At 43.0% G+C, this 18,818-nt stretch overlaps 2 protein-coding genes across 5 annotated transcripts in view; one reads left to right on the top strand and one right to left on the bottom strand.

Annotated features, from left to right (window-relative positions):
* The window catches only part of LOC125765298 (BTB/POZ domain-containing protein 6-B), a 356,684-nt gene that overhangs the window by 25,558 nt on the left and 312,308 nt on the right, over positions 1–18,818 (top strand). The gene's annotated exons all lie outside the window — the stretch shown is intronic.
* LOC125765293 (neural cell adhesion molecule 1) overlaps positions 1–18,818 on the bottom strand; it is a 111,602-nt gene that overhangs the window by 13,040 nt on the left and 79,744 nt on the right. For all 4 annotated transcript variants that reach the window (XM_049430258.1, XM_049430257.1, XM_049430256.1 and 1 more), the window contains exons 6-11: positions 1,520–1,837; positions 1,282–1,433; positions 1,012–1,156; positions 794–924; positions 460–619; positions 78–248 (exon numbers count right to left, since the gene is read on the bottom strand). In XM_049430258.1, the coding sequence (XP_049286215.1) occupies positions 78–248; positions 460–619; positions 794–924; positions 1,012–1,156; positions 1,282–1,433; positions 1,520–1,837 (1,077 nt within the window). The remainder of the gene's footprint in view (positions 1–77; positions 249–459; positions 620–793; positions 925–1,011; positions 1,157–1,281; positions 1,434–1,519; positions 1,838–18,818) is intronic.

Here is an 18,818-nt window from a genome sequence, read left to right on the forward strand (position 1 = left end):
ATGGAACTGAAAATTTAAAACTCAAAAAAAAAACCTCCCACCGTACGAGACATAGATGAAAATTGCAAATACATTACCGAGTCTGGAAATGTGGCTCGCCTGTACATCGATGCTTTCGGCTGAATTATTAAACGTCCACTTGAACTCGACATCCGGTGGATTAGCGTCGACGACGCACCGTATCTCGGCATTTTCCTGCTTCGCCACACCGTATACACGCGGTTGATTTGGTGCACAGGTTGGTGCATCTGCAGAAGCAATGGGACAAGAACAAAACAGAAAAAAAAAATCACATGACACGACAACCGCCGCTAACCAATTTGCTGCAAACTATCGAAATCGATGTGAGCCGTTGTAATGGGAACCACTTCCGGACGACTATGAAAATCATACCCGTGACAATGGACACGGTAGACGGGATGTTATGGGGCGAAATGAAAAATTCAATTATTCACTTACACATCACATTCAGCTCGAACGTAGGACTGTTGCCTTCACCCTCGGCATTGAAACCGACGCAGGTATAGTTGCCGGCCGTTGTACGTGATACACCCTGCAGCACTAGCGAATGCTTGCTGACGATGACACCCTGCGATATGTTGCGTGTTAGCGTTTTGTTCTGCACATTCCGTTGGTAGATTCGATGCGGTTGGCATTGGGAATTTTTTTGTTCGTTCAAATTCATTTCAAGTAACATTGAAATAAGAAATAGAAAGAGATGAAAAAGGACTTTAGTTAAAGAAAATATAAAACACTCGAACGTTCTTGTTGGTGACGTCGCCCCACCACTTACATTGTGCTTCCATTCGACCTTGTAAACGGCCGGATGTGCTTTAACGATACAGTCGAAGTAAACGTCCGTACCCTCCCGGATTGCGTTCGGATCCAGCGAGCTACCGAGCCTAACGGACGCATCTGGAACGTCTGCAAGTGATAGTAGAATTCCGTGCCAAGCAAAACGCGTGCGGTTAGGTTCCATCATCTACAAAATTGCGGCGTAGCGCTACTTACACTGAATGTCCAGCTGCCAACCATCCTCGAGGGCATCGGACTGTACGTAGGAATTGTACGCCTTGCACGACAAATATTTGCCCGCATCGGTACGGTTCAGTACGATGGAGAGTGTGCTTGTGGTTTGGTTACCGTCGGCCGATGTCTGCGTCGGTATCGGTCAAGATGTCGGGATGACGGGAAAACCAACCAAAAATGGTAAAGCATGATGTAGAAGATTTGGTGCATGGTCAGCCATGCCCCATACCACGCTAAAGATTGGTTACTTACCGTTTCTTTGCTTTTGTCGAGCCGCACCCCATCGAGGAACCAGGTGATGGAAGCGGCTGGCCGTGAACCAGCACTTTGGCACAGAAGGTCATATCTTCGGCCGGCCGACAACGGTTGATGGGCGCCGATCAGTCTTATGTTTAGTGGAGCAACTAAGTTTTTTTTGTTTGGTTGATGGACAAGCGACACAAACATTATTTTACGAGAACCAAAAAAACGGCGTTTTTTCATAACTTACAGTTCATATCGATCTGGACGGATTGCTCCACTGGATTGGCCCGGGCATGGTTGGTCGCCCGGCAGACAAGCTTCGTATGCAGGTCCTGGCGGGTCAGTGGACCGAGTGCAATCTCACTCCGGAGGTGCTTCCCGAGCGGCATGTACTTGGTGTCGGCCACCATTGCCACACCGTCCCGGTACCAGGTGACGGTCGGTGTTGGTCGCCCACCGTACACGTCACAGCGCAGCTTTATGTTGTCCCCTTCGCTGTACGGGCCGGCCACCGTTGTGCGCTCCATACCGAGCTGATCACGTATCACCATCCGTTCCGGCGGGACTGGAAGTAATCCACAGTTCAGGCCGTTGCGTGTCATCGAAATGGTTGTAAAACGGGAGAAGAAAAACCACCACAAGAAAAGAGAAAACACAACAATACAAAAAAAGAAAAGTTAGTGTCAGAAAAGTAATAAAATTACTGATATAATAAAACTTCTCTTTTTTTTTGCTTGTAAAACGCGCACAACCAAATCATTTCCTGGACCTGGACTGGAAATTCACGCTTTCAACTATCACCTCAAGGCTTCGCCGAGTTGCCTGTCTTCTGCTCGATTCTCCGTTCTCTGTTCGAACGTGCGAACTAGAACAGGATGTGTACTTAATGGAAAATCTTGGAAAACTTTTCCCTACCCCTTCTCCCACAACCCCGCTTCTTCCCCCCAACTAACAGAGCAATTCAGTTCCACGAAGGTTTTCCAAGGCGCAAGATCTGCGACACCTTCCTTTCTCCTTCCTTACGGTCGCTACAGGATTGACCAAAAACTTTTGCCAAACGCTTGTCGTCTGGTACGGTCTGGCCCACCGCCCAGTGCAGTCTCATTTTCTTGTGCACTAATTTTAATGATCTGCAGTTTAATTACGTTTCCACAAGCGCACCTTCCCGTACCATGAGGTGGCAAACGGGAAGTTTGCTAGATTCTTACTTGCTTGCGGCATCTTGTGTAGCTACCTTACCACCTGGTTTGGGAGTGAAAAGAGAGCGAAAAAAAAACGCCCTCAGAACTGCATCTCTTTCTCCTCAACCTTTGACCCAATACCAGCACTTGGCAACCAACGAACGCCAACGAAGCATAACGAAAATGGGAACGAGTGGAAAATGGGCCCCACCATATTTGAGGAGGCGGGGAAACAGGGTGCATCAATGGAAAGCAAAATTAAAACACGAAATTGACACTCACGAATGAGTCCTTTGACTACAGCTAAGTAGCGGGTCGTGAGGACACAGCAAGTGTAATGGAGTTGCTGAAAGTATTTCTGTCGCTTAATTATGCACTGCAGTGAATCTTAGAGACAGCATATTTAAGCAGTCAGTTAAAACGGCAACTACATTTTGTAGGTAGATGCTTGAAATGGGCTCTTGCTTTAGCCCCTTACTGTGGTTGCTTTTTATTGAAAGCTACACTATTTCCATTTCCGTAATGAAAGCGATCAGGATAAAGCAGCTTGTGCATGTATGCTTCCGGGAAGGAGTAGAATTGGTCGTAACGTGGGGTTTACATTTATAGTGGTTCAAGAGCAATTTCGGATCGTTAGTAGTAAAACGAAACGAACGTCTTTGTGCTAGAACAATTGAAAAGAAGGGAGAAAGATATGATTTCACCAACAAAACGAGAATTTGAAATGCTAGAATTCCTTATGAATTCTTCAACAAAATCTTAAAATTATCCATCTGAGTGTATGATAAGATATGATTTATTCAAAAAATATACTCAGAATAATGTTGTATACCAATACCAGTGTTCTTGGGTGGGCCTGGTGGTGTATGTGCTAAACGGCGAAGGATCCACATGATAGGACTGGGTATCAAATCCTATCCGGACCCTGTCCCCCGTAGCAAGGACTGATTAACCGTTAAGGTGGTACAAATAATTCTTAATACCGTTCTTAAAAAGCATAATAAAAGCAACGTTTTATTAAAGAATACATTGTTGTTAGCTAAGTTATTATCAAAGAAATGCGTAAAGAAGATTTTAATGAATTAGATTCGAAATGTAAAATCTTCCAAATAAATCTTCAATATTATGACTCTCACTCTGATTCAATTAAAGATTAAACGAAATTTTTAACTAAAACCTTGAATTTCCATAAGTTTTTACAAAATTCTTATTTTATAGCGTTTTATAGCTGTTTTTGATTGTCATACAGCTGGACAAGTTTGGAGGTGATTATTTCTCACTATTTTTCTTTTCGGATCCTCTGGGTGTGTTGTGTTTTTCTTCTCATTAAACTTCAAATAATAAGTAAATATTTTAAAACTGTAGAAAAACATTCACATTATAGTTCCTTTAAATCCTTTACGTGTGCGGGACGCGATGAAACAAAAATCAAACACATCCAGGCTAACTAATTACGCCAGCAGCTTAGCTTGTTAACTTAACGAGCTTGTGCAGCGGCAGCCAGACAATGGCAAACAAAAAACTGTCATACGCTAATAAATGGAGCACAGAGCGCATAAATGTACCGCGGCGATGGGTTGTCATGCTCAGTCATCCCCATGACGAAACGATGGTCCCATGTACGATTTTCACCACCGCTTTACGTCAGATTATGCTTGGCAAAAATTTAACCGAATGGTACTTTGCGGGCTCCGAACTCTACAAAACGCACATAACGCAACTAACTCGCATCGCGATATGAACCATACACAGCATACAGTAAAATTGCCAATAAAAAATGACAAAATATAACACATAAATGAGAAAAATGTCCATCAAGGGAATGAAGCATCCGAAAGGGTGTAGTATACCATTGGCTGCAATCATGCAAAGGCGAGGGGAGGGTTTGGGGGAGGAAAAAAAGAGACAATTTTCACATACCCGAAACTCCCCGAAAAACTGGGAATGTGCCGGTATACCATTGAGTTGTGTTTTCAACGAGTTAGCACAATTCTTTCCGGCCGGTTTGCTTCATGGCACTGTTGGAATTGGCCACTACGTGTGTGTGTATTTGTGTCGAGGGCACAGTAAGAAAAATGAAAGGAGAGAAAAAAAACAACCCTCCCCCCAAAACGACGACTCAATTTCACATGCACACACATTTGTACACACATGTACGCTCACCCAGCCACGCATAATGCATGAGCCATCCATATTTTGGTACCGGCTCTTGATAGCTCCCGTTCCGAGTTGGCGGAATTTGGAATGCGCAGAAACAGAATCCGACTATTGTTCTACATATTTCATATTTTATTCGCGTGAAGCGTACCACATTGTGGATGGATCCAACCGAGCGACCGCGTTGGTGGAATCCCGCCGTATGGAGGCCGGAGTCGCGAGCGACTCGTTGAATATCAAAGCACTCCCTCGTGGCTAATTTGCACCGTAAAAAAAGTAAAGCTAGGCAACACGGGGGGAGGAGAAGCTGGCGTATGACGTGGAGCGGCGTATGCATGTGATGTGGATGAAATATGGACACATGGAGATCCCCGTCCCAGGCAAAGCGGAACCATAAATGGGTGGAATTCAAGCAAAAGTAAAACAAATACAGTTTAATGCTCGTGCTTTTTTTCCATTTGCTTTCGCAGTCGAACTGGATACAGGGTCTGTGTTTGAGTGCTGCGACATACACTCTACCATCGGGATGGGAAAGGAAAGCACAAAGTGTGGCGGGCAGCTAACCAAGGAAAGGTGCAGATGCAGCTTTGGAAATTGTTTGAAAAGAAGGATACTAGTCAAACAGAAGAACGAAATAACGTGGATGATGGGGATAAAGTAAAACAAAAAAAAATGTACACACAACTATCTATTACAAACCGCTCATCATCCAGCAAACTAACTGTGTTGCAATCATGAGGAGAAGCGGAGAGCGGTGAACGGAGAATGGAACGGAACCCCACATTGCGCTTTGGGGACAACGGAAGCGAACGATGTACTAATGTACTGTGCATTGTTGGGTGGTATAACGTTTGGTAGGGAAATTCTTTTCCACTTTGGTGGAAAACAAAAGTAAAACCCCAACCGGAATACATACATATAGTACGCTGCACACACTCTATAAAATACTCGGCAGCAGCTTCTTCTACCCGCAAGCCGGATTATCGGTTAGGTTGCTATGTATGAAATTTAACCACACGTGAGCTTTATTTTAAAGTTCATGGCTTTTAGTGTGCAGGTTTCGTGGAACAAAGTACAACTTCCACTAACCCATAAAGATTATAACTAATGCTAATGATGTGAATTACATGCTTGGTTGATGTTTGATATTAGCTAAAAATAGTTTTAAAAAAATCTGAACAATGTAAAAAAATAATAAGTACCCTCCTGGAATTATTTTCACAATGTGTTACACCAGGAAATTACACAAATTATAGACTTATTGGAATGAGTAAAAAAAAGTAATTTTTTTCACTTTGGCCCAATCAATGAAGTTAATATGTCATGTGTGACGACTGATTTTTTTCGAATTCTATTCCTTTTTTAATTCCACTTCTTTTCTTAAATTTTGGAAGGTTTCAAATATAAGAAATACAGAGTAATATTTTTTATCATAATAATAATGAAAACATCGTTCATTCAGCAATACGGTCAGCCCGTTCTTTATGAATAAAAAAATAATAATAAAAACAACATTGGAATGAGCTTGGCTAATTGGATGACGGAGAAAAAACATTCCATGATTTCACACAACCAAGGTTTTTTGGAAGGCATTTCCCTTTTCCAACTTCACATCAGAATTTCAAAACAATTCGACCTTTTTTTGGGAATGTATAAAACTTTTACATATACTAGGTTTGTTCCAGTTATTTTGACTGGTATACCATGTACGTGGTCATTCCTCAAAATTAACGATGTTTAAGTTGTTGAAGGTATTCGAATGTTTCCTGGGAACAGGTTGTAAAACAATGGATAATGTGGATATTGTTATTAGCAACAACAGTTATCGTTATCTGCTAAATATAAGCTAGTCCTGTACTGATTTCACAGAAACGAGAACAATTGTTGAACTGATGCATCAAAAATCATTTCTAGAGAGTTGCAATTTTGTTACGTCCATAAAACTTCAAATATTATAAAACCCTGTAAACTGTGAGAACTATTCATCTACTCTAATGGTAGCCCCAGAACTAATTAATAGGCCATTTTGACCAAAAAAAAATCAACAACAAAACTCAACAAAAAATACCTAAAATACATGGTAGTTCTAGTGTTAAGCTTCAACACTAATTTACCCAAAAACCCTGCCTAGCCTTAGCGGCACAAGCGATTGATTTTCCATTGTTAAACCACACACAACAAAACCATTAATGGGTGCTTAGATTCGCTTAATATTAATCTTCTTATGAAAATAAATAAGTGCTTTCCTAAACCCCAAAACAAAACAAAAAAGACACAGAAACTGAATGAAGTTTTTCTTCGCCCAAAAATTAGAAACACCGACATCATATTCCCATCCCCACTCGAGTCGAAATTCCCTTCGGGGAGTTTACCAGAGCCGGCCGAAGGATTATACTTTCGATTGTTAAATAACTTATTTCATCCCTGGCGAACGTTCCCAGCGTTTTTCCTCTCGTTTTTCCTTATCTCTTCCGCTGCTCAGCCGCCGCATGCCTAATGCTCCGAAACTCATCAGTCATCGTTCTTCACATTGACAACGGACGTACCTCCGAAAGCAATTATCCACCCATGGTGGCCGGGATGAGACCCCGGTAGGCTTTTCTGCTGTGGCTTTGGATCTTTTTGCCTGTTTTTTTTCTACCTTCGTTGGCCAAACCTATCCTTCATTACTTACATTCCGTGAAGCAATGAAACGCACCGGTAAACAAAAAAAAAAAACACACACACAAAACTCCCAACAACAAAAACGCTACTAAAATGAAGGAGGGTGTAAAAACGATCCATCCCGCACGCTGGACAATCCGTTGCCGGTCAACACGGATGGCCTAATGGTTGCGTTGTTTGTCCAAATCTCCCATCATTATTCCCTGCTTAAACCATTTAAACATAATTAATTTACAGCTTTCTGGTGGTGTTCTGGTTGGGAAAGGGGTCGCGAAGCGAGGAAAAAGGGGTGGGGCGGGGGGGGGGGGGGGAAACGGGCCCACTTTTTTGTCCGGGCCCTGAGCCATGTTACGGAAAGCTTTCCATCAGCATTTTTTGCTTTTGCTTTTCCTGTTGTGAGTGTCTCCTCCTTTCTTCTCCTGCTTTAGGCACACAACAGACACTGGGCATCGGTTAACGTTGGTATACTAACGAACGGATTAGTGACAGCGACAAAATCGACTAGAAGAAAGAACGTTCGTGGGGAGGGAAGATTGTGTGGGCAGGAACATCCCTGCAAGTGGGTGGGTTGGTTAATTTTCTCCACCAAAAACCTGTGCTGATCCTCCTGCCAATGGAGTGATGGGAGCGGGAAAGACTTTGTGTGACGGAGGCTTTCTGGATTCATGTTGTGGCTTCAACTTTGGTGCGATTTCGCACTGACAGTAGACACTGATGATGATGATGATCCCTTTGCCGCTATACAAAAGCGAGATATTTGACGTTAAAGAGTGATTTATTTCGTTCCCATGACGAGAACCGTCCGTGGTTGTCCGATATGCGGGGAAAGGAAACGAAATAAGGGCAAGATCGTCAATGGGATTATAGGAAAGAAGTGAAACGATTGTGTAGTGTTTTTTTTTTGGCGGAAAGTGAATGTAAAACACACAGCATAGGGAAAATGGAACACATTATTTTAAGGCAGACACTAATGATTTGTTTGGAGCAAAATGAAAAAACAAGTGTGGGAAAAACTTTTCCTATTTCTTTTTTTTTGCTTCATATGGAATAATTTCAAAAGGACACTGACACAAGCTCTACGGCGCTCGTAAATCATTTCGTTTGGCTCGCGATAGCTGGCCTTAGAATTTGGGAAGCTTTCGTAGGAAGAGCAAAAGCTCAGCGCCTATGGTAGGAAGAACTACCAACGCAATCCACTACGAAGGCGAACGTATGGAAAGGTGTGCGTCATAGCACCTTCTCAAGATGGCAGAGCACACAGACACGGACGCAGAATCAGTAGCAGGCATTAAACACACATTAGAGGAAAGTGAATAAATCTCTTGTGCAAAAATAAACCTTTCGCTTCTAGAACGCTCGGTCGCGTCTCGGTGGTTTTTACTTAACCACCCATCCCCAACTCCAACTCCGGCGGTGAGTGTTTCAAGCGGAGGAGAATTTTTTCTCTCCCCAGCTCGATCGGTTTCAGCATTTTTTCCTTCATCCCTTCTGCTGTCTGCCTTTCTTTCTGCGTTTCCCCCCGCAGGTCATACCCGGGGAAGGCGATTTCTTGTGGGTTTTCACACGAAACTAAGAAGAAAACATTGATTGTTCGGTTTTGGCTAAGCTGAATGGCCAACCCGGCTACCCATGTAAGGGACGATGGAAAAACTCCGTACGGTGGAGATCCTTTCAATGGTTGCTTCTTACAGCACCAGAACGACTCACCCGGCTGAACAGCACCGACAGCATTAACGGCCATCGGAGAGTAAAGTGAAGCTGAAGATTTGCCCACAGGCTTTTGGCTCTGTGTTTGGTTTGTGGGAGTGTGGGGTATGGGGGAGGAACGGGGGTTGGATTGTGAAAATGGTTTGAAGCTTGCTTTGGGGCAGTGAAACCGGGGCGAGGGATTCCACTTAACGCTGTAGCCAACAGTCAGCCATGCGAAACGGTGAAAGGCGTACAGGCGGGAACTGAGGTCTCGAGCAACTTCCAGAACACCCACCCACCGATACAGGCTGCCGGGTTTTCCAACCTCCCTCTCCACCCCAAAAAAAGGTAATGGTAAAGGCATGGTGCATGAATAAAATGTCTAAGGGAAAGAATTAGCGCCAAAGATTTCGCAGAATCCTACACGCGACCGGTGCTTGTATCGGCACAAAAAGCAGACCAAAAAAAAAAAGCTGAAGAATCAAGACTCAGCACCGGAGGTGGAAAAGCAGATGTTCACCGATGCCCGAATGAAAGGGATCTGCCTTGTTTGACTGTTTTTTTTTTCGTTTTCTTTTTGGCCGTTTCCGACAAACTTCTTCTTACTTTACTCTGTTTTTCAACAAAGCCACACCGCGTATCCTAATTGCCGATTCAGTTTCATCATTCCATCCACAACCACACACACACACCGAAAAAGCCCCCGCATACATGAAAGGTGAGCAGTCGGCAATCGGTTTACATGAGCTTTTGGGAAACTCAGAAAGGAAAAACTACAGCCGAATGCACTGAAGAAAATGCACTGAAGCGAGTATAATACTGGACTGGAGTTCTCGAGCCACTTTTGCTCCACACGGCCCCTCCAACAAAAAACCCGTGAAGTTCCGTGGGTAAGTTTGTCGAGCAATAATTCTTGCATCGTTCTCCTACGTAGACCAGCTTTTTTGGTACGGTGTGGAAAACGGTGCCAGCGGTTCTTAAGCGAGCGCACAAACCTTTTTGCGGGCAAAATTGGTGTCCATGGTATGGCTGGAAACCCATCCGTTAGCTACCATATATACAGGGCAATTGCAGTCGCTTAATATTTGCTACCGATAATTTAACACAGCTGCAAATAGAACGCGAATCTGGAAACCGTTTCCTTCATCCCGCTGGATGCCGCCAGCCCAAAACGGGCAGCTCGTTTCGTTTCTTCATTGGCAAATTTAGTGCCTCATGAAGCACAGGTAGGTTTGGGGGGGATTTTTCTCCCTTGTCTTTCTACCCGTTGGAAATGAGAACCGAAAAATTAACCTCTAACCAGCTGTTCCGTCCATCCAGCAGGGCATCGGTTGAGTGAACCTCTGCACACGGTCAAGATTGATGTAGTTCCACCGTACCGTGGTGAGGAATTCGGTGCAGAAGAAAAGTGTTCGTACTTTTACACAGTATTTGAACGTTTCCATTTCCGTTCGATTCGCTACCCTGCCAACTAAAGAGATGCAATTTATCTAAAATGGCGGTTGTTTTTTTTTTTTTTGGTTGGGAATATTGCAAAAACCCTCGTTTGCTTTAGTGCGAACAGAAGCATCTTGCGCGAAGCAATAATGTTTCCACGAACGGGATAAAATGTGAAGAACGAACTTAAATATATCTTGCAATTCAACTGTATCTGGGTAAATTAAAAATTCAACACCGAAACGTACAAAAGCGCGGAAGCCATTTTTGTGTGTTTGAAACAGCAAATGAACTGAATCCATTCGCGCTTTGAGTACACCGCTGTAGTGTGTTAACTTTATTGAGTTACAGCTACTACTTTAACAGCAACAAACACATACAACGGAACGATTCACGTTTTGAAGTGCTTTACACAAATCATCTCATAATGATGTTACCATGCCGGGGGGAGAGTAGGGCGCGTTACTTTCACTGTCCCCCATCACAAATCGGATGACCGTCGGCAATCGTTTCACCGGGCCGCGCTTTGTGATAGGGGCGAAGGATTTTATCTTTCTCTCTCTCTGTGTTTTTTTTAGGTTCCAAACGTTTCCGCCGTTTTTTTTTTCGTTGATAGCACTTTACGACACCATTGCACGCGCGCCTTATCAAATGCCGGAAATGAGAACGATGAATGACAAACGGTAAACCATAAGGAAGGATCAAACAGCTTTTCCTTTCCATCACAGGGCGGTGATTTTGGGTGATTTTTTTTTGCTCCATTTCTCCATCACGTTCCGCAATGTATGTTGTGCGATACGCTCGGTGAGAGTGAGGTTTCCCTACGGTCAGCAATATTTCCGGCTACTTTCACTAGCCAGTTTTGTGGTCCGGATGTGTGTGCGTGTGGTGTTTGGGAGTCATTTGGATGGGGATGAGCATGTTTTGCAATCAATTCGAATGAAAATGCGACACAGTTTATCTATACTTTCTCTCTCTCTTTCTCCCTCTCTCTCTCTCTCTATTTCTCTCTTTCTCCCTCTCTCTCTCTATTTCTCTCTCTTCCTCTCTGTGTCATGAATAAAAAATGGCAATCATTGATGAGCAGCTCGAATTTGAATATCGTCTAGCATCGACGACGAACTGGCTATTGCTCGTCCTTTTTTGTTTTGTTTTTGAATGGTTCTTCAATTTTATTCTTCCATCTCCATTTTCCATTTTCCAACGAGGAACGGGACACGGGAAACGTGAACCATCCTATCGTGTTTTATGTTTATTTCGTTCCATTTCATTTGACGCCCCTTTAATTTTTTTTGTTGGGCTATGAAGACTGATGTCGTCCTTTTTGGTACCGCGATCATTATTCGCTTCACCGAGGTAGAGAACATTTAGATTTTAACGGTTACCTTTACGCCAAAAGGGCAGCATCAAAGAGCGAACTCGCGTAGTTGCAGCTAGTAAGGACGAGTAGTATCCTATCAAAACATCCGTCATCGTCCATTTGGTTGCAGGTGAGTGGAAATCGATGTGTTGGAAATGGTTTTCACGTTAATTTTTACGTGACGTTGTACACTTTTGGAACCGGAAGAATACTTATGAAAGGTGTAAGGATGCCATTTCGTTTCGCAGTTCATTCGGTTTCAGCTTTAGCGGTTTAGCGTTTTCAATTAATGCAAGTGCTGCAAGAACGCTTCTGGTGAATGCTACTTTTGCGGGTCATTACCTTACTGCAAGTGAATCAATTTACTTTTACACAATTTAAACCAGGCGTACAGGAGTTTTTTTTGTGCGTGTTTTACAAATGCTTTAATTCTGTAAAAGTGAACTCACACCCATGTATACAGTGAGTTGGGAAGATGGAAATGGGAAATGTTAATGGTGGAAAATGGAGGTTAAATGAATGTATAAAGAGTGTTTTAACACTGCCAAAAGCAAACCATCGAAACTGCACGAACGATATCGGGCATGAAAAGTCAATAATAAATAAATGATTTTTCCCCCGAAACATACGGGCCAAATGGTTTCAGTGTTCTGCAAACGTGCACAATGTGAAAATGCCAATTGCAATTGTTTGTGTTAATAAAAACTTCGATAATGGGAAACTTTTAAGAATTGACGTGGGGAGTTTGTTTATTTATGTTTTTTTTTACGAATTACCATCAATTCATGATAATGTAAATTATTACATTAAATCATTAAAGCATTGAGAAAAATTTAAATTTAAATTCTTATTTATGTCAATATTTTTGCTTCAAAAAATTCAAATTTCATAAAATAAAGTTAATCATTTTCTATAGAAAAAATACGTTTTCTTACCCTAAAAAAAATACGCTGATCATAATATCTCAAGCACTCCCGGCCCGGCATCTCTCAATCAATGGGGAAGTGTCCCTTTCATCTTCAGCTTTCATAACGAAATTAAAATTCCTCATCAACCGTACATACCGCACCACGAACCGAAGCTCTTCATCGACTGATAATATTGCGATGACATAGCGTTCGCCCCTCACATCGATTACATCGGCCCTCGGCTGATAAGGGGTGGAACTCATAAAAATGGCATCGTTATTGTCACTTTCACTCAGCGGCGAAATGGACGCGCGTGCAGCATTGTGTGACACATCCACCGTGGACTTTCTTTACCCCGGACGACTTTTCAACGTTGAACGACAGTCACAGTCTAATCTTTTCATTCCTCGGTCTTACCGTGAACGACACAACGAACGACCGTTTCACATTTACACTTGACTAGCGGCAACATTATAAAAGGTCGTCGGTAAGATCATAAATGCGTCATCGTGAGAAAGAAATCGAACACAAAAAGCTGTCGCTGCTGTTGGCCTGTTTTTTTTTTTTTGCTTCTTCAGTTTTTTTTTGGTTAACCAACGGAACCATTCCATTTTCCGTTAAAGGACCAATCGGGGCGGGGTTTTTTAGAGGTGGAAAAGTGCGCCTGAAGATGGCGAAATAATGGCCTCGTGGAAAGGCATAAAAGTTCGATTTCATTTCCCGTCCGATACGGGCACGTCCGCCAGTACGTTCTCCACAAAACGCGACCGCATCCGGATCAGCAAACTCTTCGTTTCAAACGCTGAATCGATGCGTTTTTCAATACACCAAAGTTATGCGGCCATAAAAGTTATACATTTCTATCGGTGATCGCACATCCGTTTCTTTACGCTGTACGCGATGGGAAATGTTTTTACTTCTTCAAGTTTCTCCTCTCCCCTTCACATCACCCTCTCCACCCTTTCGTTTTCCCCACAAACCAAAGATGGGCGCCGGGATGAAGGCATTTTCCAGACAAAACGGGCACAAACGCGGCTCAAGATCGAGCCAAGAGCATTCGCACGATGGCGGGCACCATTATACCGAGACACTTCAACTTTCGAGATATTTATTGTGGTTTTCAGGGTTTACCCTCACCCTGCTGGAGCTTGTGTTACCCAGCGAACGAGTTGGTTCCTGGGCTGTAAGAGAGGAAGAGGATTGAGTGGCCAATTCCGGCCGGATCGCGGAATACGCGGCCGCAGCCATGAACCATGGCCTGAATAGGATATTGAAAATTATGCAACAAGGAGAATGAAAGAAGCAAAAGAAAACAAATCGCAAACTTTTCCATAACTTTTGTGTCTACCCATGTGCGCGCGCACGCGACATCCGACGCTTTTCCGCTGGCCGCACGTTAGCAGGAGCAATAGCTTTCCAATAGCTGCCGGGACAGCTGCTGTACAGCTGCAGGAAAAAGCGATTTTCCAATAGAAAAATTCGAGTCGAACCATCCGTTCCGATCCGTCGCAAGTGTTCGATTCCGGTTGCGCTTCACGGGTACATTCGCACGGAAGTTTTGCCCGTTGCGTCAAGGTTGACAAATTCAAGAATATGGTAACAGCTTTGGAGAAGTTTTTGAATAACTTTTTTTTGTGTTCTTCTTTTTATGCTTTAGATAAGGGAAGCGAAATGGACAGTTGTTGTGAATCATGTAGTGAAAGTTTTTTATTTTCTGTTAGTGATGACTGATAGTGGAATTGGTAAACATGTATCCATACATTTCCGCTATGCTGTTAGTTTGTTGATTTATTCGAGGTCAAATTTATTTTACATTAGTTTACATACCTAATGTAAAACTAGATCTAACTTATTTTTATAATTCATCCTTCATTAGGAATAAAATCGTAAACTTGGAGTAGAGCAGCACGGAATGAAAAATATGCAACATTCCATATTATTCCCCAGATTTGAGAAAATTTAAATCTAATCTTAGATGAATCGGTTTTCCACCGGGACTTTATCCATTAAACAATATTTTTGTACTGACATGTCTTCTTCTTCTTTTTGGCGTAACGATCTCCAAGGTCATGCCTGCTGCTTCTGGCTTACTAGACTTATTTTACCGCATAGCCGGATATTCAGGTCTTGCTACCAGGGGACGGTTAGGATGCGATTTGACTCCCGGTCCTGTTGTGTGGAACTGGCGCGCTTTAACACATATATCACCGGGACGCTCCAATAAACGAAATCATCTACATTCAATATACCTCTTTTAACTCATTTTATATGAATATGTCATTGCGGTGAAGGATTATATAAACAAATCTTTGTTTAACTCTTCATTTCTTTTCATTCTCTTATTTTCTGGTTGATAAATGCTTATTAGCGAAATGTACGATTCTAGTTAAACAGTTAAAAATAAGAAGGAAAATCGTTGGAAAAAACATTATTTAAATCGAATAAATCAACGGGGCCCGCTTGTGTATGTAATAAACGACGCCGGCCCACATGGCCTGACTGAGGATCAAATCCTATCGGGACGGTGTCCCTGCAAGCAAGGATATTTTTATTGACAAATATTTTGTAATTTATTTCTCGCTATAAATAAACAATTTATTTTTAAAGAAATTAATAAAAAAATAATTAGAGCAATCAGTAATTAAATATATTATTATATTTACACCTTAGTGAAACTTGCTTTGCTCCTTTCACGATAATGACAATTTAAAGTGCCATGAAAAGTACAAACAACCTTGTCCTTGTCCAAATTGCATCATCGCTATTACGTATTTCCTCCCCATCCTGTGGGGGGAAGGTCTTCCAAATGACTTGAACGTACAATTTGCAGATAACACATTTATCACGTCCAAAACTGTTGCCGGAATCTATTTCAAAGTGCTTTGCCTCAGCACTAGGGAAAGAAAGACTCACCGGATTCGCTAACAAAACATACAGAGAAACATGCGTTTGACCGTTGATCCCGAAACGATTTCGTACACGTACATCTGCTCCCCTACCCGGTTCCGGAACCCTCCCACGTGATTCGATTCGACACGAGTCATCATCAGTTAGCTTGTCAGAAAACTCAACGCGTAGTGGCGTAGTGTCGACCGACCATTTTCGGCGACATGCTTTCCAAATTCTACAGTCCCTCCAACGGTTTGCTCAAGGCCCCACTAATGGTGACCCTCGGTGTGGGATACAGGGGTCAATCGATGGAATGACGGTTTTGGTATGGATTGTCTGCCTTTCCTTCCTACCATCAGAGCCGGTGGTAAATGGTTGGGTGTTATTCTTTCTTCTGTTTTGTTTTCGTGAACCCTTCTCGGGTAACACTGGTTGTGGAGTTCCCAATGAGAAGTCAAGCAGGGTACAATCGTTGACAAACAATCGTTCGAAACACGAGGGGTGCCGTTAGCAACGGGCTGCCCCATGTCCCTTTGCGTTCAATCAACCGGAAAGAGGTGATCTTAACTTTGCCTGCTCCTAATGTCTGGGAGTTTGTTTGTTACGAGCTGGTTAGCGAGAAGAGGATGGCGTCGGTGACGAAGCGACGGTCCACAACAACGGCTCGAAAGAAACCTTTCTCCCAGTACCAAGGATCAATCAATCCTGCCAACGGTTCAATGTTTTCCTTCCATTAAGCCGTCCCACTAGCATCCCAGAAGCTGGAAGCAGAAGTTGGGAAAAGAACTAAGCAAACGGTACGACAAACGGAGAAGAAAAACAAATCGTTTTCTCAATGGAAGTCACCCTCAATGCTGCCACCGTTGCCATTCCCGATTGCACAAATTGTCCACCCGGGAGATGATGGTCTATGGCGATTCCGTGTTCCATTACTATCCTTTTTTTTTTGTTTGTTCCTGCAATCGTATTTCATGGCCCGCACGATTGCACAAAGTAAAACGAAAGAGGTCGCCATCGGGGAGGACGGCATTCGGGGGAGGAAAATAATCAATTTAACATAAATCGATCTGTTGAATGAGATGATTATTTGCAGCGCGCTCTGTTCCCAATCACCTTTGGCATGATTGTAGATGATGACCGTTCTATGGGTTTGCAATGGGCAGTGTGAAGCACAAAGACTTTCATGCGGGGAAAACATCGTGGAAAAGCAAGAGTACGCGTGGGAAACTGCAACAAAACGACGGGAGGGAGAATGAATCGGTCCGATCTCGTTAGTGGAAAAGTTTGAGGTCAGGACGATTAGTGCACCCAGGGCAATGTTTTCCCCCTTATCTTCTGCTGCAAGAGTTGTGACAAACAGCTTGACAGTGGACCGTGGATAATGTCGTCCCGGGAATGGCAAACAACCATCCCATACACCATCGTTGTTACTTTCCCTTTGCCAACTCGTCACCACTTGGAACGAGTTTGTGCAACAGTCCACCAGGATTTTGTTTCCCCGACTGAAACCATTTTCCAAACGCCATTTTCCCCCTTTTCCATCATATTTACGATTGCAGCGGCGAAAAACTCGTACCCGAGCACTCGATTTAGGGGATGGAGAAACCGTTCGACAGCATTATTCCTTCAGGAGTAATACCAGCACCAGTAGCACGGGTTGAATGTACACAAAACTTTTCTGCTGCTGTCGTCTCTCATTTCTCTCCACAAACCTGGTCGGCGGTCAGGTCTGGTCCGGAGGGAAATGTCAGGCATAATGAAAGGGTGAAATTTTTAGAACAAAATCGTTTCTTTTGCAGTGTGAAAATACACTTATCGGCACAGTTTTGTAATGAAACAGGACCAGAAGAGGGGAAAAAACGAACAGCATGAAGTAATTATCTGGTTTCTTTGTTGGTTTAAAGTTTTCTGAAGAAAACGTTTTTCAGAAGAAAACAACAATATCATAAAGGGGTGAAATAAGACACTCTTCATAGCTGATTCAAGGTAAAATAAAGTATAAATTCATCATGTGTTCTCAAAGTTTTCATATTGCCTGAGATAGCTTCCCATTCTGGGCATACAACCCGATCGTTATCTTATCCAACCATTTGGCAAAAACAAACGCCCCCGAATAGAGCGATAAAAAAGTCGTCGGTCAATCGCATAAGCACAAAGGCTTATACGTCTACAGAGAACCAGTACAGACTTTAACAACATCTTAAGGGTTTCGCTTTAAAAGATAGTAAAAGAAGTAAATAAAACACACTACTTTATGGACACATAGATTGTTACGTCGAGGGCCGACTACACTTGATGACTTCTTGTGGCCGTATGTAATGGGCCACACTGCACGGGCTTAAAAGACAAAGCTGCATCCGATGAGGAGGGGGGAGGAAAGTCGGGAGCTTCGTTTAATAAAATCAAACCACCCGGCAAGTAGGGCCACTGAAAATGGACGACAAACTCGTGTCATATTCCAGCTTTGCTTTCGCGCACCACCATAACGAAACCCGACACTCCCTTCAGCCGGGGCCAAGAGGGTTGGGAAATAACAAAACTCACATTATTACGTTATAAATTTCCACTTTAAAAGGTTATCTAAGACCACCTCAGATCGCAAGTACCGGCGGTGGTGGACCGCCTACTTGGTGTACGGTACCCCCACATTGACACTCGTCTATTCAGGGTATTTCAAGGTGCCACACCTACGACATCTCACGGGTGCGCCTAACACGGTGAGTGCTTAACAGAAGCTTGGCGGTTAAACCTTCTTCTTCGAGAACTCTATCCAAACCATATGGAAACTTTCCGTGAGGGGGGAAATCTTTTTTTTTTAAGAAGAAGGAAAAGAGATTCAGAAGGGTATGTTTGTAAACGGTTTAGGTTATTTTTATTCCATCAACTTTTCACTCACAGCAGGGGGCGCGCTCATACGCTTTGCAGTGTATTGTGCAGGGAGGATATTTTTTTTCTTGCGGGAGACAGCTAGCTCCCCGTGCCAGCAAAGGACGAATGGTTAGCAAATGTTGCAAAATGCTTCCCCAGATAAATATGCCATTTTATGTTTAGCGCCCAGGACGTACGGGCTCGTTTCGGAATCGAATTTGAGCGGTTTAATGCTTGTAAATGTGTAACTGTAACTTCGTACTATTTCCGCTGTCTCATGATTTCTGGAGTGTTTCGTACGAATGGATTTTTTTTTGTTGGGTAATTGGTCTCTAGTGTGGGGATGCGGATTATTACTAAAAATTTTAAACCTACCCGGTAGAGATTCTCTCC

Source organism: Anopheles funestus, chromosome 2RL, assembly GCF_943734845.2.
Source record: "Anopheles funestus chromosome 2RL, idAnoFuneDA-416_04, whole genome shotgun sequence".
NCBI classification, from domain to species: Eukaryota; Metazoa; Arthropoda; class Insecta; order Diptera; family Culicidae; genus Anopheles; species Anopheles funestus.